The sequence below is a fragment of the Bombina bombina genome, chromosome 4 (genome assembly GCF_027579735.1).
Source record: "Bombina bombina isolate aBomBom1 chromosome 4, aBomBom1.pri, whole genome shotgun sequence".
NCBI lineage: Eukaryota > Metazoa > Chordata > Amphibia > Anura > Bombinatoridae > Bombina > Bombina bombina.
The window spans coordinates 770,861,074-770,887,647 of record NC_069502.1 but is presented as its reverse complement, the minus strand read 5'-3'; the positions used below and the strand labels follow the sequence as shown (position 1 = coordinate 770,887,647).

General features: G+C 41.2%; 1 protein-coding gene across 1 annotated transcript in view; it reads right to left on the bottom strand.

Annotated features, from left to right (window-relative positions):
• TSNAX (translin associated factor X) overlaps window positions 1-26,574 on the bottom strand; it is a 125,905-nt gene that overhangs the window by 19,706 nt on the left and 79,625 nt on the right. Inside the window, exon 5 of the mRNA XM_053711110.1 lies at window positions 13,763-13,884. Coding sequence (XP_053567085.1) covers window positions 13,763-13,884 — 122 coding nt within the window. The remainder of the gene's footprint in view (window positions 1-13,762; window positions 13,885-26,574) is intronic.

Sequence of the window (26,574 nt, the reverse complement as noted above, 5' to 3'; positions counted from 1 at the left end):
CACTCCCCCGGATGAAAAGTCTGGCGACTCAAGAAATCCGCCTCCCAGTTCTCCACTCCCGGGATGTGGATTGCTGACAGGTGGCAAGAGTGAGACTCTGCCCAGCGAAATATCTTTGATACTTCCATCATTGCTAGGGAGCTTCTTGTCCCTCCCTGATGGTTGATGTAAGCTACAGTCGTGATGTTGTCCGACTGAAACCTGATGAACCCCTGAGTTTTTAACTGGGGCCAAGCTAGAAGGGCATTGAGAACTGCTCTCAATTCCAGAATGTTTATTGGCAGGAGACTTTCCTCCTGACTCCATTGTCCCTGAGCCTTCAGAGAATTCCAGACAGCGCCCCAACCTAGTAGGCTGGCGTCTGTTGTTACAATAGTCCAGTCCGGCCTGCTGAACGGCATCCCCCTGGACAGATGTGGCCGAGAAAGCCACCATAGAAGAGAGTTTCTGGTCTCTTGATCCAGATTCAGAGTGGGGGACAAATCCGAGTAATCCCCATTCCACTGACTCAGCATGCACAATTGCAGCGGTCTGAGATGTAGGCGTGCAAAGGGTACTATGTCCATTGCTGCTACCATTAAGCCGATCACCTCCATGCATTGAGCTACTGACGGGAGTTGAATGGAATGAAGGACACGGCATGCATTTAGAAGCTTTGTTAATCTGACTTCTGTCAGATAAATCTTCATTTCTATAGAATCTATAAGAGTCCCCAAGAATGGAACTCTTGTGAGAGGAAAGAGAGAACTCTTCTTTTCGTTCACTTTCCATCCATGCGACCTTAGAAATGCCAGAACTAACTCTGTATGAGACTTGGCAGTTTGAAAGCTTGAAGCTTGTATCAGAATGTCGTCTAGGTACGGAGCTACCGAAATTCCTCGCGGTCTTAGTACCGCCAGAAGGGCACCCAGAACCTTTGTGAAGATTCTTGGAGCCGTAGCCAATCCGAATGGAAGGGCTACAAACTGGTAATGCCTGTTTAAGAAGGCAAACCTTAGATACCGGTAATGATCTTTGTGAATCGGTATGTGAAGGTAAGCATCCTTTAAATCCACTGTGGTCATGTACTGACCCTTTTGGATCATGGGTAAGATTGTCCGAATAGTTTCCATTTTGAACGATGGAACTCTTAGGAATTTGTTTAGGATCTTTAAATCCAAGATTGGCCTGAAAGTTCCCTCTTTTTTGGGAACCACAAACAGGTTTGAGTAAAACCCTTGTCCTTGTTCCGACCGCGGAACCGGATGGATCACTCCCATTAACAATAGATCTTGTACACAGCGTAGAAACGCGTCTTTCTTTATTTGGTTTGTTGACAACCTTGACAGATGAAATCTCCCTCTTGGGGGAGAGAATTTGAAGTCTAGAAGGTATCCCTGAGATATGATCTCTAGCGCCCAGGGATCCTGGACATCTCTTGCCCAAGCCTGGGCGAAGAGAGAGAGTCTGCCCCCCACTAGATCCGGTCCCGGATCGGGGGCCCTCGGTTCATGCTGTCTTAGGGGCAGCAGCAGGTTTCCTGGCCTGCTTGCCCTTATTCCAGGACTGGTTAGGTTTCCAGCCTTGTCTGTAACGAGCAACAGCTCCTTCCTGTTTTGGTGCAGTGGAAGTTGATGCTGTCCCTGTTTTGAAATTTCGAAAAGGACGAAAATTAGACTGTCTAGCCTTAGCTTTGGCTTTGTCTTGAGGTAGAGCGTGGCCCTTACCTCCTGTAATGTCAGCAATAATTTCTTTCAAACCGGGCCCAAATAAAGTTTGCCCCTTGAAAGGTATATTAAGCAATTTGGACTTAGAAGTTACATCAGCCGACCAGGATTTTAGCCACAGCGCCCTACGTGCCTGAATGGCGAATCCTGAATTCTTAGCCGTAAGTTTGGTTAAATGTACTACGGCCTCCGAAATGAATGAATTAGCTAGTTTAAGGACTCTAAGCCGGTCCGTAATGTCGTCCAGCGTAGCTGAACTAAGGTTCTCTTCCAGAGACTCAATCCAAAATGCTGCCGCAGCCGTAATCGGCGCGATGCATGCAAGGGGTTGCAATATAAAACCTTGTTGAACAAACATTTTCTTAAGGTAACCCTCTAATTTTTTATCCATAGGATCTGAAAAAGCACAGCTATCCTCCACCGGGATAGTGGTGCGCTTAGCTAAAGTAGAAACTGCTCCCTCCACCTTAGGGACCGTTTGCCATAAGTCCCGTGTGGTGGCGTCTATTGGAAACATCTTTCTAAATATTGGAGGGGGTGAGAACGGCACACCGGGTCTATCCCACTCCTTAGTAACAATTTCAGTTAATCTCTTAGGTATAGGAAAAACGTCAGTACTCGCCGGTACCGCAAAGTATTTATCCAACCTACACATTTTCTCTGGTATTGCAACAGTGTTACAATCGTTAAGAGCCGCTAAGACCTCCCCTAGTAATACACGGAGGTTTTCCAATTTAAATTTAAAATTTGAAATATCTGAATCCAACCTGCTTGGATCAGAACCGTCACCTACAGAATGAAGCTCTCCGTCCTCATGCTCTGCAAGCTGTGACGCAGTATCAGACATGGCTCTAGAATTATCAGCGCACTCTGTTCTCACCCCAGAGTGATCACGCTTGCCTCTTAGTTCTGGTAATTTAGCCAAAACTTCAGTCATAACAGTAGCCATATCTTGTAATGTTATCTGTAATGGCTGCCCAGATGTACTAGGCGCCATAATATCACGCACCTCCCGGGCGGGAGATGCAGGTACTGACACGTGAGGCGAGTTAGTCGGCATAACTCTCCCCTCGCTGTTTGGTGAAATTTGTTCAATTTGTACAGATTGGCTTTTATTTAAAGTAGCATCAATACAGTTAGTACATAAATTTCTATTGGGCTCCACCTTGGCATTGGAACAAATGACACAGGTATCTTCCTCTGAATCAGACATGTTTAACACACTAGCAATAAACATGCAACTCGGTTACAATCTTATTTAACAAAAACGTACTGTGCCTCAAGAAGCACTAAACGATTAAATGACAGTTGAATAATGAACTGAAAAAACAGTTATAGCATCACTCTTTAAAAACAACACAACTTTTTAGCAAAGGTTTGTTCCCATTAGTAAAATAACACTAATTAAATTTTAAACATAAAAACTACAGAGCAACGTTTTAAATCACAGTCACTATATAAGTCTCACAGCTCTGCTGAGAGAATCTACCTCCCTTCAAAGAAGTTTGAAGACCCCTGAGTTCTGTTAGAGATGAACCGGATCATGCAGAAAATACTAGAGTAACTGACTGGAAATTTTTGATGCGTAGCAAAGAGCGCCAAAAACGGCCCCTCCCTCTCACACACAGCAGTGAGAGAGAAACGAAACTGTCATAATTAAAACAAGCAAACTGCCAAGTGGAAAAATAATGCCCAAATATTTATTCACTCAGTACCTCATTAATGCAAACGATTCTACATTCCAGCAAAAACGTTTAACATGAAAAATATCTATTAAAATGTTTAATGTACTTTTACAGAGTAATTCCGGTGAAATACCATCCCCAGAATACTAAAGTGTAGAGTATACATACATGTTCATTATAACGGTATGGCAGGATTTTCTCATCAATTCCATTCAGAAAATAAAAACTGCAACATACCTCAATGCAGATTCAACTGCCCGCTGTCCCCTGATCTGAAGTTTTTACCTCCCTCAGATGGCCGAGAAACAGCAATATGATCTTAACTACTCCGGTTAAAATCATAAGAAAAACTCTGGTAGATTCTTCTTCAAACTCTGCCAGAGAGGTAATAACACGCTCCGGTGCTATTGTAAAATAACAAACTTTTGATTGAAGTTCTAAAAACTAAGTATAATCACCATAGTCCTCTCACACCTCCTATCTAGTCTTTGGGTGCAAGAGAATGACTGGAGGTGACGTAGAGGGGGGGAGCTGTGTGGCAGCTCTGCTGGGTGAATCCTCTTGCACTTCCTGTAGGGGAGCAGATGATATCCCAGAAGTAATGATGACCCGTGGACTGATCACACATAACAGAAGAAAAATATTTCATAAAAAATCCCGTTGAATACACCAATACATCTAATTGTAAATATATCCATATAAATCTAAGGCCGAAATCCACTTTTTTCCCCACGCAGGAAAAAGGGAACTTCATTGAATCATTTGAAAAATTAGTAAAAGAGGATCTAGATAAACTGAATACAGAAGATCCCAAAAATATAAATTGGAATCTAACTAGTAAAGAAAGAAATATTCTTAAAGATTTACAGTCAAGGAAAGACTTAGTTATTAAAACAAGCAGATAAAGGTGGAGGAGTGGTCCTAATGAACAGTACATATTATACAGAAGAAGCTTATAGACTAGTAAATTACACTACTATCTATAGAAAACTCAAGAGTGATCCAGGGAATAATTATCAGAAAAAATTAATAGACATACTAGGGAAAGCCAAAGATCTAAGCCTTGTAACAGATATGGAACATAAATATCTAATATCTGAACTTAGAACACCATTTTTTTATTTGCTCCCGAAGATACATAAGGATTTAAATAGACCCCCAGGCTGTCCAATAATATCAGGAATAGATTCAATTACATCGAATCTTGCAGAAATATGTTAAAAATCTATCCTCATACCTTTCAGATTCCACACATTTTCTAAATGAGATAAAAAATCTACAATGGGATGAGAACTTTATATTAGTAACGTGATGTCAATTCACTGTATACTAACATACAACATGATTTAGGATTAAAAGCAGTGAAAACATACCTAGATAAAGATGACAATATGTCTCAAACACAAGGAGAATTTCTAATACAATGTATAAAATTTATTTTGAGTAATAATTATTTCAAATTTGAAGACATATACTATCTTCAAATCAAAGGGACGGCTATGGGCACAAGGTTCGCACCCAGTTATGCAAATCTTTTCATGGGCAATTTTGAAGAAAATATGATAGAACAGTCCCCATGGGGTGCGAGCCTTGTGCTCTATAGACGCTACATTGATGATATGTTCTTTGTATGGAAAGGGGACTTAGAACTCCTTGATCTATTTATTCAAGATCTAAATACCAACACACATGGATTAACTTTTACGCATGAGTATAGCAGAAGTAAATTAAACTTTCTTGATATAGAAGTAAGATATCATTAATGGAGAGATTAGGGCACACAACTATTTCAAAAAAGTGGACTCCAATAACTATATAGACTCAAAAAGTTGTCACCATAGTAATTGGAAAAATAATATTCCAAAGGGACAATTGTTACGCTTACGAAAAAACTGTACAAACACAAAAGATTATGAAATGCAGTCTAAAACTAGATAAAAAGATTTGAACATAAAGGTTATGACGTAAGGAAAATTGAAAAAATTGCAGAAGAAGTTAAAAGTATAGACAGAAATAGTCTACTAACAAAAAGTAACAGAAATAGAAATAAAACAGCTTCAAAGCTTCATTTAGAGATTCCAATCATCACAACGTATTCATTACAATACAAATCATTCCAAAAAATAATAAATAAACACTGGAATCTCCTACTGAAAGATCCTCTATTAAGTCAGACATTAAATAAATATCCTCGATTTATTTAGAAAAAGGAAAAAAAAATAAAATCAATATTAGCTCCAAGTGACGTAAAAAATAACAAAAATAAGGCAATGTCCAACAGGGGATTCTTAGATCTGAAAGGAGAAAAAAATTGAAGGGTTTTATCCGTGCCATAACTGTAAGTCCTGCAAATATAGCAGCAAACTTAAAAAGATTAAATCAGATAAAACAGGCAGAGAAACTACAATTTCTGATATCATTAGATGTACAGATATTAACGTAATTTATGTAATTCAATGTGATTTTAATATGAAATATTTTGGCCAAACTGGCAGAAAACTGAGGGATCGTATAAGGGAACACCTATTAGCGATCGAACACAAGAGAGAAGATACAGAGTTATATAAACACTTCAAAAATAAACATCTGGGGAAATTAAACACATTCAAATTTTGGGGTATTAGAAAAATAACTGAGGATGGGAGAAGAAATATTGAAAAGAAGCTTCTGAAACAAGAAGCAGAATTTATCTACAATTTTGGTACCCTCTACCCTAATGGTCTTAATAGTGAACTAGATTTAAACTTCTTGATATAAGAAAATCCCCAATTATAATATTGATAGGTTTGGGATAACTGACACCTCTCCAAAGCATTCTCCTGTTTCTAACTAGTTAAACTACCGTTAAGATGTCGTAAATGTCCTGTAACATGACAATTAGAATAACTGTATCAAATGTATATATATATATATATATATATATATATATATATATATATATATATATATATATATATATATATATATATATATATATATATATATAGTATATTTCTGAATCTTATTACTATTTGTATTTTCTCTATGTTTAGAATTTAGACACAAAATGGCTCAGTATAACGTGACACAGGCTCAATGAATAACTATCTATACATTGAAGTATTAAAAAGCGGCACAATGCAAAAAATAATAATTTTGTTATTGAAAAGAGTTTTTTATAAGATAAAATTGACCCTTATGAAAAGAAGAACTGACAAATGAATAGAGTGACATCACATCCAAAAGACATTTGTGATACGTAGAAAATCATCTAAATAAAAGATCCCTTTAAGAATAACAACAAATGGGTTAACAGGAAACAACTTATATACTGAGGAGGAACTGGATCTAGTATTCTTGACAAAGGCTCACATCATACCCATAGAGCCGAAACACGTAGAAGAGACCTAAGCTCCAGCATACAGCTCCAGCAAACAACCAGGAACTAACTGGCCAGTTAGAAAGACATCCAATACTCCCAGGACCGCCACACCTGCGAGCAGACACGTTCTACAGTTGGCGTTAGGAGGTAAAAGTTTTTTGTTCATGTAAAGAAGCCATTAAGAGGGGGTCTGTAGTGAACACAGAAAGTAAAAGAAGGAAAAAGTTATTCCCTAAACCGAGACAGGTTGACTGGAAGTTGAAACACTGCACCCGGTACGAGTCCAAAGACTCCGCCACTATTAGGGCGAGCCCGGTCGAACAGTGATAAATACAGCAACCCTAAAACAGATCAACTGTTTCGCAAACATCCATTCCTGTCCGAGTAAGAAGTGTGACATGGGGTCAATGTACAAGCTAAGCCTGAAATAAAAGGGTAATAATATAATCCAACTGCATATAATATTAACAGAATATCTCCTCAAAATTTAAGGGATTTAAAATGCTGAACAATAACATTTAGCACGGGTATCTAATATTAGATATAGCTTTTAAGGGACACTATACTTCTTTACAGGAACTTGTCACTTTTGCAGATGATACTAAGTTAAGTAAGGTCATAAGGTCAGAGCAGGACGAACTCTCTTTACAAAGGGATTTGCTAAAATTAGAACTATGGGCAAGTGAATGGAAAATGAGATTTAATACGGAAAAATGCAAGGTTCTACATTTTGGAAGTAAAAATAAGCAGGCTACGTATTTTTTAAATGGGACAAGACTTAGCCAAACACAGGAGGAAAGGGATTTGGGAGTAGTAATAGATAACAAGCTAAAGATGGGTGCACAATGCAGGGCAGCAGCTTCAAAGGCTAATAAGATACTAGCATGTATTAAAAGAGGCATTGATTCAAGGGAGGAAAGCATAATTGTGTCATTATATAAAGCCCTGGTAAGACCTCACCTTGAGTTTGAAGTGCAGTTCTGGGGACCAATTGCTAAAAAAGATATTGCAGAACTAGAAAAAGTTCAGAGAAGGGCCACAAAGCTAATAAGGGGATTGGAGAAATTAACCTATGAGGAGAGGCTAGCCAAACTGGGTCTGTTTTCTTTAGAAAAAAGGCGCTTGAGAGGTGACATGATTACTTTATATAAATATATTCAAGGCCCATATACAGAGATGGCAGAAGCTCTGTTTATTCCAAGAAAATTGTTTCTGACAAGAGGTCATAATTTAAGGTTGGAGGAAAGGAGATTTAATCTCCTGCAACGGAAACGTTTTTTCACTGTAAGAGCAATAAAATTGTGGAACTCATTACCAAAGGAGGTAGTGAATGCCAATACCATAGATACATTTAAAAATAGTCTGGATAAATTTCTGTATATAAACAAAATTCATGGATATGATTGCTAGTATTAAATGGGTCACATTTTAATGGGGTTATTTAAGCTTAACTGGAGCTTTTTGTAAGTATTTTAGATTTGTATAGGTTGAACTCGATGGACTTCAGTCTTTTTTCAACCTTATCTACTATGTTACTATGTTACAGTCTAAGAACTTTTGAAATATCAAAATAACAATTTGCAACAGATGTTGAACAGATTTTGAAGTTGCTGCCAGAGATTTACCAGAGGATCTCGAGGCATTGGTGTCTTTTTTGATCCTAATTGACATCAGACTCAGAGAGAGGCCCTCTTTCAAGGGGCGCTTGCGGAAGCCTCCTGTTCCGTTGTCTCCTACGTGTTCGTTCCCACCCATGCTTCCCTTTCCTCCTGGTCCCGAATCACCAGGTACTGCTGAGCTGATGCAGATGGGATTCACGCGTCTCTCCGCAGCGGAGAGGGCCTTTAGGAGGAGGGAGGGGCTCTGCCTCTATTGTGAGTTACAGGGCCACCTTTTGAAATCTTGTCCTACACGGCCGGGAAACGCTCACACCTAAGGTCCTGTCGGGGGCAGACCTTGGGTGGTTTATCCTCGTCCCCGGAACCGCTTAAGGAGAAACCTTTGGTCACGGTTGTCTTTTCCTGGGTGGACTCCTCCATAGTCACTCAGGCTCTTGTTGACTCCAGTGCTGTGGGCTATTTCATTGACAGTGCTTTTGTATCAAAGCACTCCATTCCTGTTTTGCCTCGGTCCATTCCGCTTGCTATTGAGGCCATTGATGGCAGGCCCCTTCAGCCCACACTCGTTACTCACGAAACTGCTCCGTTGTCCATGGCTGTTGGGGCTCTCCATTTTGAAACCCTCCAGTTCCAGGTGATAAACTCTCCGCATTTTCCGGTTGTTCTTAGTTATCCCTGGCTCCAAAAGCACAATCCCAGTCTCGACTGGCGCAGGTCCGAAATTTTGTTGTGGACCCCGCAATGTATTTCCACTTTTCTTCGGAAACCAGTTAAAGTCTTGCACTTCTTCGGTATCTCAATTGCCAGTGGAGTACCGAGAGTTCCTAGATTTTTTTGACAAGGTGCGTGCCGGTACTTTGCCTCCTCACCGGTCTTACGATTGTGCCATAGACCTGCAACCCAGAGCCATTCCTCCTCGGGGCCAGGTGTACCCTCTGTCTGTTGCAGAGAATTGTGCTATGGAGGAGTATGTTGCCGATGCTCTGTCACGGGGGATCATCCGCAAATCCTGCTCTCCTGCAGGGGCTGGCTTCTTCTTTGTGAAGAAAAAGGGTGGCGAGTTAAGACCATGCATCGATTATAGGGGTCTTAATCGTCTTACCATTAAGAATGCTTACCCTATTCCGCTCATTACGGAACTGTTTGACAGCCTCAAGGGAGCTACGGTCTTTACTAAACTTGATTTGAGAGGAGCGTACAATCTTGTTAGGATTAAGGAGGGCCACGAATGGAAAACAGCATTTAACACCAGGAGCGGGCATTATGAGCATCTTCTAATGCCCTTTGGCCTATGTAATGCTCCTGCTGTTTTCCAGGAATTTATTAATGATGTCCTACGAGATATGTTGCAACAGTGTGTTGTGGTGTACTTAGACGACATCCTCATACATTCACCCACACTTGAGGCTCATCGTTCTGCTGTTACACGGGTTCTTCAGAGACTATGTGAGAACGGCTTGTTTTGTAAACTCGAGAAATGTGAGTTCCATCAGGTAACCTTCCTAGGTTATGTTATCTCCGTTGCAGGGTTCTCCATGGATCCTGACAAGTTATCTGCAGTGGCCTCGCCCAGTTGGTCTTCGGTCTATTCAACGTTTTTTGGGGTTCGCCAATTACTATAGAAAGTTTATTAAAAACTTTTCATCCTTGGTCAAACCTATCAGACATGACCCGTAAAGAGAATGATCCACTCCATTGGTCACCTACTGCCATTAAGGCCTTTGATAGTCTTAAGACTGCCTTTGCTGCCGCTCCAGTTCTGGCTCATCCTAACCCTGTCCTGCCTTTCGTTCTTGAGGTCGATGCATCTGAGACTGCAGTAGTTGCCCTCTTGTCTCAACGTCCTACGCCTGACGGTTCCTTGCATCCGTGTGGTTTTTTTCTCTAAGAAATTATCTCCAGCGGAGTGCAATTATGAAATTGGCGACAGGGAATTACTGGCCATAATTTTGGCACTCAAGGAATGGAGGCATCTTCTCGAGGGTACTAGCGTGCTAGTGCTCATTCTTACTGACCACAAGAATTTAACTTATCTATCTGAAGCAAAACGTTTGTTGCCCCGACAGGCCAGATGGGCGCTATTTTTGTCTCAGTTTAATTATGTAGTTTCCTACCTGCCTGGTAGTAAGAACATTAGGGTTGATGCCCTCTCTCGACAATTTTCGCCTCTGTCCAAGGATGAGTCTGTACTTAATCCTGTTATACCTCCTGACCATATTTTGGCTACCATACGTACTAATTTGACTTCTCCCTTGGGGGAGGAGATCCTGGCTGCACAAACCAATGCACCTCCTGAGAAACCTAGTGGTAAGTGTTTTGTTCCTGAGAATCTTCAAACTAAACTTTTGCACACTTACCACTATCCTAAAGCCGCAGGTCACCCAGGCAAGAACCAAATGATTTGGTCTGTCACTCAACAATTCTGGTGGCCAGGTCTTCGTTCTGATGTTGCTGTGTATGTTGCCTCCTGCTCAGTTTGTGCACAGAATAAGACTCCTCGACGTCTTCCTGTGTGTCTTCTTCAACCTATTGCTAATGATGAGCGTACTTGGACACATCTTTCCATGGACTTCATTGTCGAGCTCCCCGTTTCCAATGGCAATACTGTTATCTTTATGGTGGTTGACCGTTTTTCTAAAATGTCACATTGCATTCCCTTGATGAAGCTGCCTACCGCTCAGGAGCTTGCTTCAATTTTTGCCCGGGTGGTCTTCCGTTTACATGGGTTACCCAAGGAGATTGTGTCGGACCGGGGTAGCCAGTTTGTCTCCAGATTTTGGCGTTCCTTTTGTGCTCAAATAGGGATCCAGATTTTCTTCTCCTCGGCATATCACCCTCAATCCAGTGGGGCTGCGGAACGGTCTAATAAAGCTCTGGAACAGTTCCTCCGTTGCTATGTCTCAGATCACCACAATAATTGGTCTGAACTGTTACCTTGGGCAGAGTTTGCTCGTAATAGTGCTATTAATGCTTCCTCCAAGTTCATGGCGAATTATGGGTTTCAACCATCCTTGTTGCCAGATTCATTCATGTCTCAGGGTATTCCGGCTTTGGAGGAGCATCTCCGGCAACTCCGTTCCACGTGGGTACAGATTCAGGATTGACTTCATAGTTCTATGCAGAGCCAAAAGTTCCAGGCTGATTGTAGGCGTCTGCCCGCGCCTTCCTACCAGGTTGGTGAGAGTTAGGCTTTCCTCCCGCAACTTGAACCTTTGTGCGTCTTCCAATAAATTGCCTCCCCGTTATGTTGGTCCTTTTCGAATACTCCGACGGGTTAATCCTGTGGCCTATGCTCTTGACCTTCCTCCTGCTATGCGCATCTCCAATGTTTTTCATGTCTCCCTCTTGAAACCATTGGTTTGTAATCGGTTTACCACTGTGTTGCCTCGTCCCCATCCTATCTTTGTTGACAACCATGAGGAGTATGAGGTCAGCAGCATTATTGACTCTCCTATGTCCAGGGGCCGTGTACAGTATTTGGTTCACTGGAGGGGCTACGGTCCAGAGGAGCATTCTTGGGTTCCCTCCTCTGATGTTCTTGCTCCCGCCCTCCTCCGTGCCTTCCATGCCCGTTTCCCCAATAAGCCTTTTGTCCAGCCGTGGGGGAGGGGTCGTTGAGGGGAGGGTACTGTCAGGGTTTTTTCCCTGTTTTGTTTGCCATGTGCTGCTGGCAGCCATTTTACTCAACTCTCTTGCTGACTTGGTGCATTGTGGGGGATGCTGCTCATTTCCTGCACTTTCTTTTATGGCCAGACTGGTGTGCATCATCCGTGTGAGACAGGATGCAGTCTCAGAATTGTGATGTCATCACTTATTGTTTAAAGGGCCTGTGTTAGGTCTGAGACAACGCAAAGGCAAAGCATACTGGTTTGTGAGAGTTCCTGTGTATTACCTGGCTGCCTGACGTCATTCCTGGTTCCTGATCCCTGGTTTGTTCCTGACTCTGGCTCGTCTGACTATTCGCTTTGGCTCCTGACTCGGCTTGTCTGACTACCAGCTCTGGTTTTGACTCCTGGCTTATTATTTTACTTGTGGACTTTTTATTATTTTTTTCCTATTAATAAAAGGTGTGATTATTTTTGCACTTCTCGTCTCAGTCTGATTCCTGGCACCCTGAGAATCCATTTGCGAGAGCCCTAGAGGGCAGCACTATTTCCTGCCATGTAGTGTCCAGATGCCTATCTAGGTATCTCTTCAACACAGAATATCATGGGAATGAAGCAAATTTTATAATAGAAGTAAATTGGGAACTCTTAAAATTATGCACTCCATCTGAACTCCAAAGTAATATTTTTGGGTTTCCCTTAAAGCAAAAATAGTTGTAAAGTGAAATATAACCCATTTTCTCATGTGTGACTGGATATAAAAGCCTAATAACATGTTTACACTATCATATATTAGGTGAGCAACATAGTTAAGTCTAAAAAAAATAAAGTATAAAAGTAAACTAAATATACAGAACACATTGCTAACTTTAAAAAACACTGTAAGAGTGAGACAATTGATAACTGCTACATAAGTGAAACTGTGAAAAGAGCGCTACTGTATTGCAGTTTTATCAATTAATATAAAGGGCTCGATTTAACAAGCGAGGGCGGACATATTCGCCCCCGTCTGCCCCAGCTCGCCTCTGGCGGGCAGCAATCTGCTGCTGGAATTTACCATTGCACGCGAGTGCTATTTTGCCACTTACGCGTGGGCAGGAGCTGTCAATCTCCCCAGTCAGACGAAACCAGAGAGATTGCAATTCTAGGGTAGGAAGCAGTGGTCTGATGACCGCTGCTTGATAAATATTGGCTGCAGGTTCTCTTGTGAGAACATGCAGTTGTAGGGGAGGAGAAGGCTTGATAAATTGAGCCTATAGTGTGTTTTTATAAAAAAATCTTCGACTTATCTCTCTTTACTATCAATTTCTAGCCAAATGGAGCACACGTAGGCATGCGTCTGTATTAATGAGATGTACACAAAACAATGGGCACGGTAATGAACTAATTTTGTTGTCAAACTAAAGTACTATTTTACAACCCAAGTCGCAAGAGACTAATGCATAAAGAGGAAAACCCCTGGAATATATATACGTGTTTTAAGTCTTTACTTTGCACATTTAAAAAAAATATGCTTTTTTTACTAATGTAGGCTGCTTCCTCTTCCTCTTGTAAAAAATCTTGATGAAAGATTTTTATGGTCTATGCCCGGTGTAATAGTGGAAAACAATTATTTTTTTTCAATACATGGAAATTGTCCATTTTAATATTTTTGAGTAAAAGGCAGATTTAAGTTATATTGTTTGCTTATTTTTAGAGAATAAAAGAGGTTGCTCTTTTAAATGTAAATTATTTAAATATATTAGCAAATGTCTTAAACAGGAAGCAAAGGTTGAAAATGACTTACTGCATCCTGAATCTTTACAATGTCTTCAAATATTAATTGTCTGTTGATGTCTTCCAAGCAAACAAGGCTTTTTGTTGTTATAAAATGCAGAAACGTCACAGCTTCTACATACTCTTGTAGACCTAAATATAAGGGGATAGAGCATGTTTTAACATCTATAAAATCAGGCAACATACATATATTTATACTGCAATGATATATTCATCACTGCAGAGATTGATTTATTTCAAATAAATTTGTAAAAATTACACACTGCTTTGGAGAACATGGATGACTTGTCCCATATACTGCAGCCATATTCTGTCTCAAATCATACCTATGGGAGTCAAATGAAGCAGAAAATGGACAAGATAACATTAAAGGGGCAAACTACTGTAAAATTGTCTCCTTTTTTATCTGTTCCCAATGATCAATTTTACCAGCTGTAGTATATAAATTGTTTACAAATAGCTCCTTTGCCTTTATTTTGGCATCTGAAAGCTGTTTTACCTGGGGTATTCCCACCTATACTTAAAATGTCAATACTTACATATAGTCTATAGAAACACTGTGTAAAACATAGTCAGCAGAAGAAATTACACTTCCAAATATGAGAGGTAGGAGAGATAAGTAATAAAATGTTAATTTGCAATTGTTCTTGTTAAGCTTTGGTATACAGATATAACATAAGGAAGCATTTCTGTGGATAGAAAGTTACAAGATAAGGAAGTCTGATTTTACTGCAAGCTCAGCATATTTTATTGGGGTGTGGTTTTAACGCAGATATTTCATATACAAAATAAACCAAAAGGAGCAATTTTATCATACATTTTATACTCCACTGCTATAACAAAATACTAAAAATCCAAAAATATTTTTATTTAACTCCAACATAAATTATAGCAGTGTTCTCCAGAGAAACATTTGCCAACGAGGTGGCATTATGAAGTAACCAGGTGGGGGCAGTGTAATATCTTCTAATATTATATAATTTTCTGCTATCCAAAGCACAAATTAATTGCATACATTTAACATAAAATGTATTTAATGATAAATTGTGCAATAAACTGAGTGGTCAATAAAATCAGCCGGGTGGTGCACCCGCTAAAAAGGTCCTGGGGAGAACACTGTATATATTTTTAACCTATTTAATGTGAAAGGTGAGGTGGTAATTTTGTAACTATATTTTATCAGGATATAATCTATACTTTACAACACATTCCTTGTTACTTTTCATTTGTTACTAAGTCAGATGATAGCAAATTATCAAAACACAAAGAAAACAGTCACCAGGGTGGCTCAATCATCAACACCATTTGTTGACTAAAAAACTACCCAACGTGGGCTAAAGCATACATAGAAAAAATAGTTAAAATCAAATAGACAGTGCGACACACATCCCAGCCTAGGACGCGTTTTTGGGATTGCCCCGTACTCACATGATAGCAAATTATCACTATGATGTAATTTGAGAAATATTGGGTGCAGGTGATTATAGTACTGAGGTTACACTGCTTGTTGGTACTGCTCTACTTTTGGTGCATTAACACGCCGCTTGTAACATTTCTGCTGAGGAGCATCCAGTCCCCGTGCGTTCCTTCTCTTACCACCCCACCAGGCACCAAAAAGCCATGCATGCAATTCTGGAGAGATAGTACACTTTCACAGGGAAACAGTGAGGTTAGTGTCAGGAGCTACAAAGCCAGATGTCTAGTTTATGCAAATGGCTTAAAACAGTGTTTTTCAACCAGTGTGCCGCGGCAGATTGACAACAGTGCAGGGGTGTCCCCCTTTCAAATTTTGAAATATTGGGAGGTATGTGACAGGCTCATCAGGCATCATTTACAACCATGACATTGACATTCATTCACAGACAATCATTATGATTGTTTGTAAAAGAATGTCAATATGTCATGTATAGTTTGTAGGAGGCATGGCATGACAGCACAGTACAGTGTGTGTGTGTGTATATACAGTATGTGTATATATATATATATATATATATATATATATATTGTATTAGGCTACAATGTGTCATTTTGGGATGGTGGTGTGCCGCAGGATTTTTTTAATGTAAAAAAGTGTGCCACAGCAAAAAAAAGGTTGCAAATCACTGGCTTAAAAAGTGGCTGCAAGGGTCTGAAAAAGAATTCTCTTGTCTGTCTGAGATCACATTACAAGCCCAAGAGATTATATGAAGACCAAGGGGAAGTATAATGAAGCCCTTGTCTCCCTTTTTGTGCCACCTAAAGGGTTACACGTCCCCCACAAAATGCAGATGATCATTCTGGGGGAAGAGCAGTTAACTACACCACTGGACACCAGATGTGATTTTTATGGAGGATGGTAGAGACTACAGAATTATGAAAGAGGGGAATTCCTTCTTTTGAATTAGAAGAAACTATCAATAATTTTCAATAGTTTCATTCTTAGTTGTATTTCACAATTTTATACTTAAAGGGATATAAAACAGTTTGAGATGGTAATATAAAATGATGTTAGAAAGAAAGAAGTTAAGTGGTGTGCAAATCGTACCCCTGCACATATACTAATCTGCTCCCATAAAACAGAAAAAATTGAGACAAGAATACACAAAAATAGAGTGTATACATGCGCTAAACAGCTAAGGGGTTGTTGTTGTAATAGTAGGTTAATCTACATTCAATAAAAAAACCTATTATATTATTAATAAATGGTATGAACGATCAGAAGGATATATAGTACAAAATGTGTGTTTATTACTTGCTAAAAAGAAATATCATAAAAGTAGTATACAAATATACAATACACCCAATATATAATAAAAATTAGTCTCACATATGACCGGTCATTTAGGATAAAACCCTAATTCATAATGTTAAAACAATGTTAAACAGTTTCCACCTTATACATCAAAATGTAGGACTTAAATGGCACTTTGTAGCACTTTAATGGCACTTTGCACTATTTGTGGTTAATGCAAGAGCAAATTCATTTGCCTTTTTCACAATGTGTGCTTATGTGTGTTCTTAAACGTCCTTATTTGTCATAAGGTGTTTGAGGAATCCTTGATACAAATACACTTTTTAATTTACACATTTTAAAGTCCTTTGATGGGGATACACTTGAATTATCTTTGTTTAAATGTCGTTTACAAGTGTTAGTCCAAGCAGTTATGTAGACGGACATATGGAGTTTAAACTCTTGCGGTCTTACTTCTAAAACCCTCCAGTTACAAGTCCAGTTGTATTATATTGGAATTTTGGATTATTTATAAGAAGAGAATTGTCCCAAAAGTCTACCACACTATACGGGCTGTTACACCTCTATGTGCCTACCTTATTTAGTTGGTTACTTGCCATTTGTTTAAGCAGGGCACAAGTGTCTTGTACAACTCTGTGAATTAATGAATTGTATAGAACAAGAGAGGGTTTTTTCAAGTGATTATGTGTATATATATATATATATATATATATATATATATATACATACACACACATACACATACACACATATACACACAGGTGGCCCTCGTTTTACAACGGTTCAATTTACACCGTTTCAGAATAACAACCTTTTTTTTCAGTCATCTGACTTCTATTGAAAAGCATTGAGAAGCAGTGCATTTATTAAAATAGCCAGTAGGTGGAGCTGTCCGCTTGTGTTGCAGTAAAGCCAAGCAAGCTGAAATTAATCAGTTTAACCAGACCGGAGCTATTGAGCAGATTTCAAAGGAACAAGATCTTCCTGTCTATAAATCAGTCCAGATTGGAATGCATAGAAAGAACTGTTTGCAGAAAAATGCAAGTGAAGTCTGTGTTGTGTGATTATTTTATTAGGTTTATAATGCTGTTTTGCAAATGTTTTTGTTCATTTAACTTAGTTTAATTATATATTCTGTGTTGTGTGATTATTTTATTAGGTTTATAATGCTTTTTAACATTTAAAGTCTTCATTTCAAAGCTTTAAAAATAATGTATTAGATGTTACTTATGACAATTTTGAGAGGAGCCTGGAACCTATCTCCCTCACTTCCCATTGACTTACATTATAAACTGGGTTTCAATTTACAACGGTTTCGATTTACAACCATTCCTTCTGGAACCTAACCCCGGCGTAAACTGAGGGATATATATATATATATATATATTACCCAAATCATTATATATGCTTACAAGAATATTGAGTCAAAAATAAGACGACACCATGATTGGTGTTAAATCAATATTGACCTAAATAACTATATTCTATATATAGACACTATATAAAATTATAATCCTATATAACCAAGTGAGATAGATGGTGGTTAATCCAAAGTAAATATTGGAAAATGAATCTAAAATAAAAGGGGTTGAGATCTAATTCAGAGTTTAAACCCTGCGGGTATAATGTCTGTAACTCATAAATTAATTCTGCTTTTTTCCTTAGTAGTAAGTGGTCAAAGTCACCTCCTCGCCAGGGTTTTTTAATTTTGCATATACCCCAGTATTTTAAATCTTTGATGTTATTTTGATGTTTAATCCTAAAATGTTCAGAGGCGAGTTTCTTGATCCCCTTTTTTGAGTAGATTAAGGTGCTCTCTTATTCTTTATATTCTTTGCCTGTATTTGTAGGAGGAATATCCTGTGTTGGCAGGCTTTTCAGCTGTAGCAAGGGTAATAGCCAAAAAATTTGTTCCCTAGGAGGTGTAAGGATCTTTTCAGGTCTCATATGGAATCAACAGAAAACATAATTTATGCTTACCTGATAAATTTATTTCTCTTGTAGTGTATCCAGTCCACGGATCATCCATTACTTGTGGGATATTCTCCTTCCCAACAGGAAGTTGCAAGAGGATCACCCACAGCAGAGCTGCTATATAGCTCCTCCCCTCACTGCCATATCCAGTCATTCGACCGAAACAAGACGAGAAAGGAGAAACCATAGGGTGCAGTGGTGACTGTAGTTTAATTAAAATTTAGACCTGCCTTAAAAGGACAGGGCGGGCCGTGGACTGGATACACTACAAGAGAAATAAATTTATCAGGTAAGCATAAATTATGTTTTCTCTTGTTAAGTGTATCCAGTCCACGGATCATCCATTACTTGTGGGATACCAATACCAAAGCTAAAGTACACGGATGATGGGAGGGACAAGGCAGGAACTTAAACAGAAGGAACCACTGCCTGTAGAACCTTTCTCCCAAAAACAGCCTCCGAAGAAGCAAAAGTGTCAAATTTGTAAAATTCTGAAAAGGTGTGAAGCGAAGACCAAGTCGCAGCCTTGCAAATCTGTTCAACAGAGGCCTCATTTTTAAAGGCCCAGGTGGAAGCCACAGCTCTAGTAGAATGAGCTGTAATCCTTTCAGGGGGCTGCTGTCCAGCAGTCTCATAGGCTAAGCGTATTATGCTCCGAAGCCAAAAGGAGAGAGAGGTTGCCGAAGCTTTTTAACCTCTCCTCTGTCCAGAGTAAATGACAAACAGGGCAGATGTTTGACGAAAATCTTTAGTAGCCTGTAAGTAAAACTTCAAGGCACGGACTACGTCCAGATTATGCAAAAGACGTTCCTTCTTTGAAGAAGGATTAGGACACAATGATGGAACAACAATCTCTTGATTGATATTCCTGTTAGAAACCACCTTGGGTAAAAACCCAGGTTTGGTACGCAGAACTACCTTGTCTGAATGAAAAATCAGATAAGGAGAATCACAATGTAAGGCAGATAACTCAGAGACTCTTCGAGCCGAGGAAATAGCCATCAAAAACAGAACTTTCCAAGATAAAAGTTTAATATCAATGGAATGAAGGGGTTCAAACGGAACTCCCTAAAGAACTTTAAAACTGTTGCTCCCCCGTGGAGCTTAAACTTGGTTCTTAAACACAGGCTTAATCCTAACCAAAGCCTGACAAAATGCCTGGACGTCTGGAACTTCTGCCAGACGCTTGTGCAAAAGAATAGACAGAGCAGAGATCTGTCCTTTTAAAGAACTAGCTGATAAGCCTTTGTCCAAACCCTCTTGGAGAAAGGACAATATCCTAGGAATCCTAACCTTACTCCATGAGTAACTCTTGGATTCACACCAATAAAGATATTTACGCCATATCTTATGGTAGATTTTCCTGGTGACAGGCTTCCGAGCCTGTATTAAGGTATCAATGACCGACTCGGAGAAGCCACGCCTTGATAGAATCAAGCGTTCAATCTCCATGTAGTCAGTCTCAGCGAAATTAGATTTGGATGATTGAAAGGACCTTGTATTAGAAGGTCCTGCCTCAGAGGCAGAGACCATGGTGGGGAAGATGACATGTCCACTAGGTCTGCATACCAGGTCCTGCGCGGCCACGCAGGCGCTATCAGAATCACTGATGCTCTTTCCTGCTTGATCTTGGCAATCAGTCGAGGGAGCAGAGGAAACGGTGGAAACACATAGGCTAGGTTGAAGAACCAAGGAGCTGCTAGAGCATCTATCAGCGTCGCTCCCGGGTCCCTGGACCTGGATCCGTAACAAGGAAGCTTGGCGTTCTGGCGAGACGCCATGAGATCCAGTTCTGGTTGGCCCCAACGATGGACCAGTTGAGCAAACACCTCCGGATAGAGTTCCCACTCCCCCGGATGAAAAGTCTGACGACTTAGAAAATTCGCCTCCCAGTTCTCCACGCCTGGGATGTGGATCGCTGACAGGTGGCAAGAGTGAGACTCTGCCCAGCGAATTATCTTTGAGACTTCCAACATCGCTAGGGAACTCCTGGTTCCCCCTTGATGGTTGATGTAAGCCACAGTCGTGATGTTGTCCGACTGAAATCTGATGAACCTCAGTGTTGCTAACTGAGGCCAAGCTAGAAGAGCATTGAATATTGCTCTTAACTCCAGAATATTTATTGGGAGGAGTTTCTCCTCCTGAGTCCACGATCCCTGAGCCTTCAGGGAGTTCCAGACTGCGCCCCAACCTAGTAGGCTGGCATCTGTTGTTACAATCGTCCAATCTGGCCTGCGAAAGGTCATACCCTTGGACAGATGGACCCGAGAAAGCCACCAGAGAATAGAATCTCTGGTCTCTTGATCCAGATTTAGTAGAGGGGACAAATCTGAGTAATCCCCATTCCACCGACTTAGCATGCATAATTGCAGCGGTCTGAGATGCAGGCGCGCAAATGGCACTATGTCCATTGCCGCTACCATTAAGCCGATTACTTCCATGCACTGAGCCACTGACGGGCGTGGAATGGAATGAAGGACACAGCAAGCATTTAGAAGTTTTGATAACCTGGACTCCGTCAGGTAAATTTTCATCTCTACAGAATCTATAAGAGTCCCTAGGAAGGAGACTCTTGTGAGTGGTGATAGAGAACTCTTTTCCACGTTCACTTTCCACCCATGCGACCTCAGAAATGCCAGAACTATCTCTGTATGAGACTTGGCAATTTGAAAGCCTGTATCAGGATGTCGTCTAGATACGGAGTCACCGCTATGCCTCGCGGTCTTAGAACCGCCAGAAGTGAGCCCAGAACCTTTGTAAAAATTCTCGGGGCAGTGGCCAACCCGAAGGGAAGAGCTACAAATTGGTAATGCCTGTCTAGAAAGGCAAACCTTAGGAACCGATGATGATCTTTGTGAATCGGTATGTGAAGGTAGGCATCCTTTAAGTCCACTGTGGTCATGTACTGACCCTCTTGGATCATGGGTAGGATGGTCCGAATAGTTTCCATTTTGAATGATGGGACTCTGAGGAATTTGTTTAAGATCTTTAGATCCAAGATTGGTCTGAAGGTTCCCTCTTTCTTGGGAACCACAAACAGATTTGAATAAAATCCCTGTCCTTGTTCCGTTCGCGGAACTGGATGGATCACTCCCATTACTAGGAGGTCTTGCACACAGCTTAGGAATGCCTCTTTGTTTATCTGGTTTGATGATAACCTTGAAAGATGAAATCTCCCTTGTGGAGGAGAAGCTTTGAAGTACAGAAGATATCCCGGAGATATGATCTCCAACGCCCAGGGATCCTGAACATCTCTTGCCCATGCCTGGGCGAAGAGAGAAAGTCTGCCCCCCACTAGATCCGTTTCCAGATAGGGGGCCGTTCCTTCATGCTGTCTTGGGGGCAGCAGCAGGCTTCCTGGCCTGCTTGCCCTTGTTCCAGGACTGGTTAGGTTTCCAGGCCTGTCTGGAATGAGCAACAGTTCCCTCTTGTTTTGAAGCGGAGGAAGTTGATGCTGCTCCTGCCTTGAAATTTCGAAAGGCACGAAAATTAGACTGTTTGGCCTTTGATTTGGCCCTGTCCTGAGGAAGGGTATGACCCTTGCCTCCAGTAATGTCAGCAATAATTTCCTTCAAGCCAGGCCTGAATAAGGTCTGCCCCTTGAAAGGAATGTTGAGTAATTTAGACTTTGAAGTCACGTCAGCTGACCAGGATTTAAGCCATAGCGCCCTACGCGCCTGGATGGCAAATCCGGAATTCTTAGCCGTTAGTTTAGTCAAATGAACAATGGCATCAGAAACAAATGAGTTAGCTAGCTTAAGCGTTCTAAGCTTGTCAATAATTTCATTCAATGGAGCTGTCTGGATGGCCTCTTCCAGGGCCTCAAACCAGAATGCCGCCGCAGCAGTGACAGGCGCAATGCATGCAAGGGGCTGTAAAATAAAACCTTGTTGAATAAACATTTTCTTAAGGTAACCCTCCAATTTTTTATCCATTGGATCTGAAAAAACATAATTTATGCTTACCTGATAAATTTATTTCTCTTGTAGTGTATCCAGTCCACGGATCATCCATTACTTGTGGAATATTCTCCTTCCCAACAGGAAGTTGCAAGAGGATCACCCACAGCAGAGCTGCTATATAGCTCCTCCCCTAACTGTCATATCCAGTCATTCGACCGAAAACAAACAGAGAAAGGAGAAACCATAGGGTGCAGTGGTGACTGTAGTTTAATTAAAATTTAGACCTACCTTAAAAGGACAGGGCGGGCCGTGGACTGGATACACTACAAGAGAAATAAATTTATCAGGTAAGCATAAATTATGTTTTCTCTTGTTAAGTGTATCCAGTCCACGGATCATCCATTACTTGTGGGATACCAATACCAAAGCTAAAGTACACGGATGATGGGAGGGACAAGGCAGGATTAAGCGGAAGGAACCACTGCCTGAAGAACCTGTCTCCCAAAAACAGCCTCCGAAGAAGCAAAAGTATCAAATTTGTAAAATTTGGAAAAGGTGTGAAGCGAAGACCAAGTCGTGGCCTTGCAAATCTGTTCAACAGAGGCCTCATTTTTGAAGGCCCAGGTGGAAGCCACAGCTCTAGTAGAATGAGCTGTAATTCTTTCAGGGGGCTGCTGTCCAGCAGTCTCATAGGCTAGGCGTATAATACTCCGAAGCCAAAAGGAAAGAGAGGTTGCCGAAGCTTTTTGACCTCTCCTCTGTCCAGAATAAACGACAAACAGGGAAGATGTTTGACGAAAATCTTTAGTAGCTTGTAAGTAAAACTTCAAGGCACGGACTACGTCCAGATTATGTAAAAGACGTTCCTTCTTTGAAGAAGGATTAGGACACAATGATGGAACAACAATCTCTTGATTGATATTCTTGTTAGAAACCACCTTAGGTAAAAACCCAGGTTTGGTACGCAGAACTACCTTATCTGCATGAAAAATCAGATAAGGAGAATCACATTGTAAGGCAGATAGCTCAGAGACTCTCCGAGCCGAGGAAATAGCCATCAAAAACAGAACTTTCCAAGATAAAAGCTTAATATCAATGGAATGAAGGGGTTCAAACGGAACTCCTTGAAGAACTTTAAGAACCAAGTTTAAGCTCCATGGGGGAGCAACAGGTTTAAACACAGGCTTAATTCTAACCAAAGCCTGACAAAATGCCTGGACGTCTGGAACTTCAGCCAGACGCTTGTGCAAAAGAATAGACAGAGCAAAAATCTGTCCCTTTAAGGAACTAGCTGATAATCCTTTGTCCAAACCCTCTTGGAGAAAGGACAATATCCTAGGAATCCTAACCTTACTCCATGAGTAATTCTTGGATTCACACCAGTAAAGATATGTACGCCATATCTTGTGATAATTTTCCTGGTAACAGGCTTTCGTGCCTGTATTAAGGTATCAATGACTGACTCGGAGAAGTCACGCTTTGATAGAATCAAGCGTTCAATCTCCATGCAGTCAGTCTCAGAGAAATTAGATTTGGATGATTGAAAGGACCTTGTATTAGAAGGTCCTGTCTTAGAGGCAGAGTCCATGGTGGAAAGGATGACATGTCCACTAGGTCTGCATACCAGGTCCTGAGTGGCCACGCAGGCGCTATTAGAATCACTGATGCTCTCTCCTGTTTGATTTTGGCAATCACTCGAGGGAGCACAGGAAACGGTGGAAACACATAAGCCAGGTTGAAGAACCAAGGCGCTGCTAGAGCATCTATCAGCGTCGCTTCTGGGTCCCTGGACCTGGATTCGTAACAAGGAAGCTTGGCGTTCTGGCGAGACGCCATGAGATCCAACTCTGGTTTGCCCCAACGATTAATCAATTGAGCAAACACCTCCGGATGGAGTTCCCACTCCCCCGGGTGAAAAGTCTGACGACTTAGAAAATCCGCCTCCCAGTTCTCCACGCCTGGGATATGGATTGCTGACAGGTGGCAAGAGTGAGTCTCTGCCCAGCGAATTATTTTTGAGACTTCTAACATCGCTAGGGAACTCCTGGTTCCCCCTTGATGGTTGATGTAAGCCACAGTCGTGATATTGTCCGACTGAAATCTGATAAACCTCAGTGTTGCTAACTGAGGCCAAGCCAGAAGAGCATTGAATATTGCTCTTAACTCCAGAATATTTATCGGAAGGAGTTTCTCCTCCTGAGTCCACAATCCCTGTGCCTTCAGGGAGTTCCAGACTGCACCCCAACCTAGAAGGCTGGCATCTGTTGTTACAATTGTCCAATCTGGCCTGCGAAAGGTCATACCCTCTGACAGGTGGACCCGAGACAACCACCAGAGAAGAGAATCTCTGGTCTCTTGATCCAGATTTAGCAGAGGGGACAAATCTGTGTAATCCCCATTCCACTGACTTAGCATGCATAATTGCAGCGGTCTGAGATGTAGGCGCGCAAATGGCACTATGTCCATTGCCGCTACCATTAAGCCGATCACCTCCATACACTGAGCCACCGAAGGGCGCGGAATGGAATGAAGAATACGGCAAGCATTTAGAAGCTTTGATAACCTGGACTCCGTCAGGTAAATTTTCATCTCTACAGAATCTATAAGAGTCCCTAAGAAGGAGACTCTTGTGAGTGGGGATAGAGAACTCTCTTCCTCGTTCACTTTCCACCCGTGCGATCTCAGAAATGCAAGAACTATCTCTGTATGAGACTTGGCAATTCGAAAGCTTGACGCCTGTATCAGGATGTCGTCTAGATACGGAGCCACCGCTATGCCTCGCGGTCTTAGAACCGCCAGAAGTGAGCCCAGAACCTTCGTAAAGATTCTCGGGGGTTTAAACAACCCGAAGGGAAGAGCTACAAATTGGTAATGACTGTCTAGAAAGGCAAACCTTAGGAACCGATGATGATCTTTGTGAATCGGTATGTGAAGGTAGGCATCCTTTAAGTCCACTGTGGTCATGTACTGACCCTCTTGGATCATGGGTAGGATGGTCCGAATAGTTTCCAATTTGAAAGATGGAACTCTGAATAATTTGTTTAAGATCTTCAGATCCAAAATTGGTCTGAAGGTTCCCTCTTTTTTGGGAACCACAAACAGATTTGAATAAAAACCCTGTCCTTGTTCCGTCCGCGGAACTGGATGGATCACTCCCATTACTAGGAGGTCTTGCACACAGCGTAGGAATGCATCTTTCTTTATCTGATTTGCAGATAATCTTGAAAGATGAAATCTCCCTTGTGGAGGGGAAGCTTTGAAGTCCAGAAGATATCCCTGAGATATGATCTCCAACGCCCAGGGATCCTGAACATCTCTTGCCCACGCCTGGGCGAAGAGAAAAAGTCTGCCCCCTACTAGATCCGTCGCCGGATAGGGGGCAGTTCCTTCATGCTGTCTTAGAGGCAGCAGCAGGCTTTCTGGCCTGCTTGCCTTTGTTCCAGGACTGGTTAGGTTTCCAGGCCTGCTTAGATTGAGCAAAAGTTCCCTCTTGTCTTGAAGCGGAGGAGGTTGATGCTGCACCTGCCTTGGAATTTCGAAAGGCACGAAAATTAGACTGTTTGGCCTTTGATTTGGCCCTGTCCTGAGGAAGGGTATGACCCTTACCTCCAGTAATGTCAGCAATAATTTCTTTCAAACCAGGCTGAATAAGGTCTGCCCCTTGAAAGGAATGTTGAGTAATTTAGACTTTGAAGTCACATCAGCTGACCAGGATTTGAGCCATAGCGTCCTACGCGCCTGGATGGCAAATCCGGAATTCTTAGCCGTTAGTTTAGTCAAATGAACAATGGCATCAGAAACAAATGAGTTAGCTAGCTTGTCAACAATTTCAGTCAATGTAGCTGTATGGATGGCCTCTTCCAGGGCCTCAAACCAGAATGCCGCCGCAGCAGTGACAGGCGCAATGCATGCAAGGGGCTGTAAAATAAAACCTTGTTGAATAAACATTTTCTTAAGGTAACCCTCTAATTTTTTATCCATTGGATCTGAAAAAGCACAACTGTCCTCAACCGGGATAGTGGTACGCTTTGCTAAAGTAGAAACTGCTCCCTCCACCTTAGGGACAGTCTGGCATAAGTCCCGTGTAGTGGCATCTATTGGAAACATTTTTCTAAATATAGGAGGTGGAGAAAAGGGCACACCGGGCCTATCCCACTCCTTACTAATAATTTCTGTAAGCCTTTTAGGTATTGGAAAAACATCAGTACTCACCGG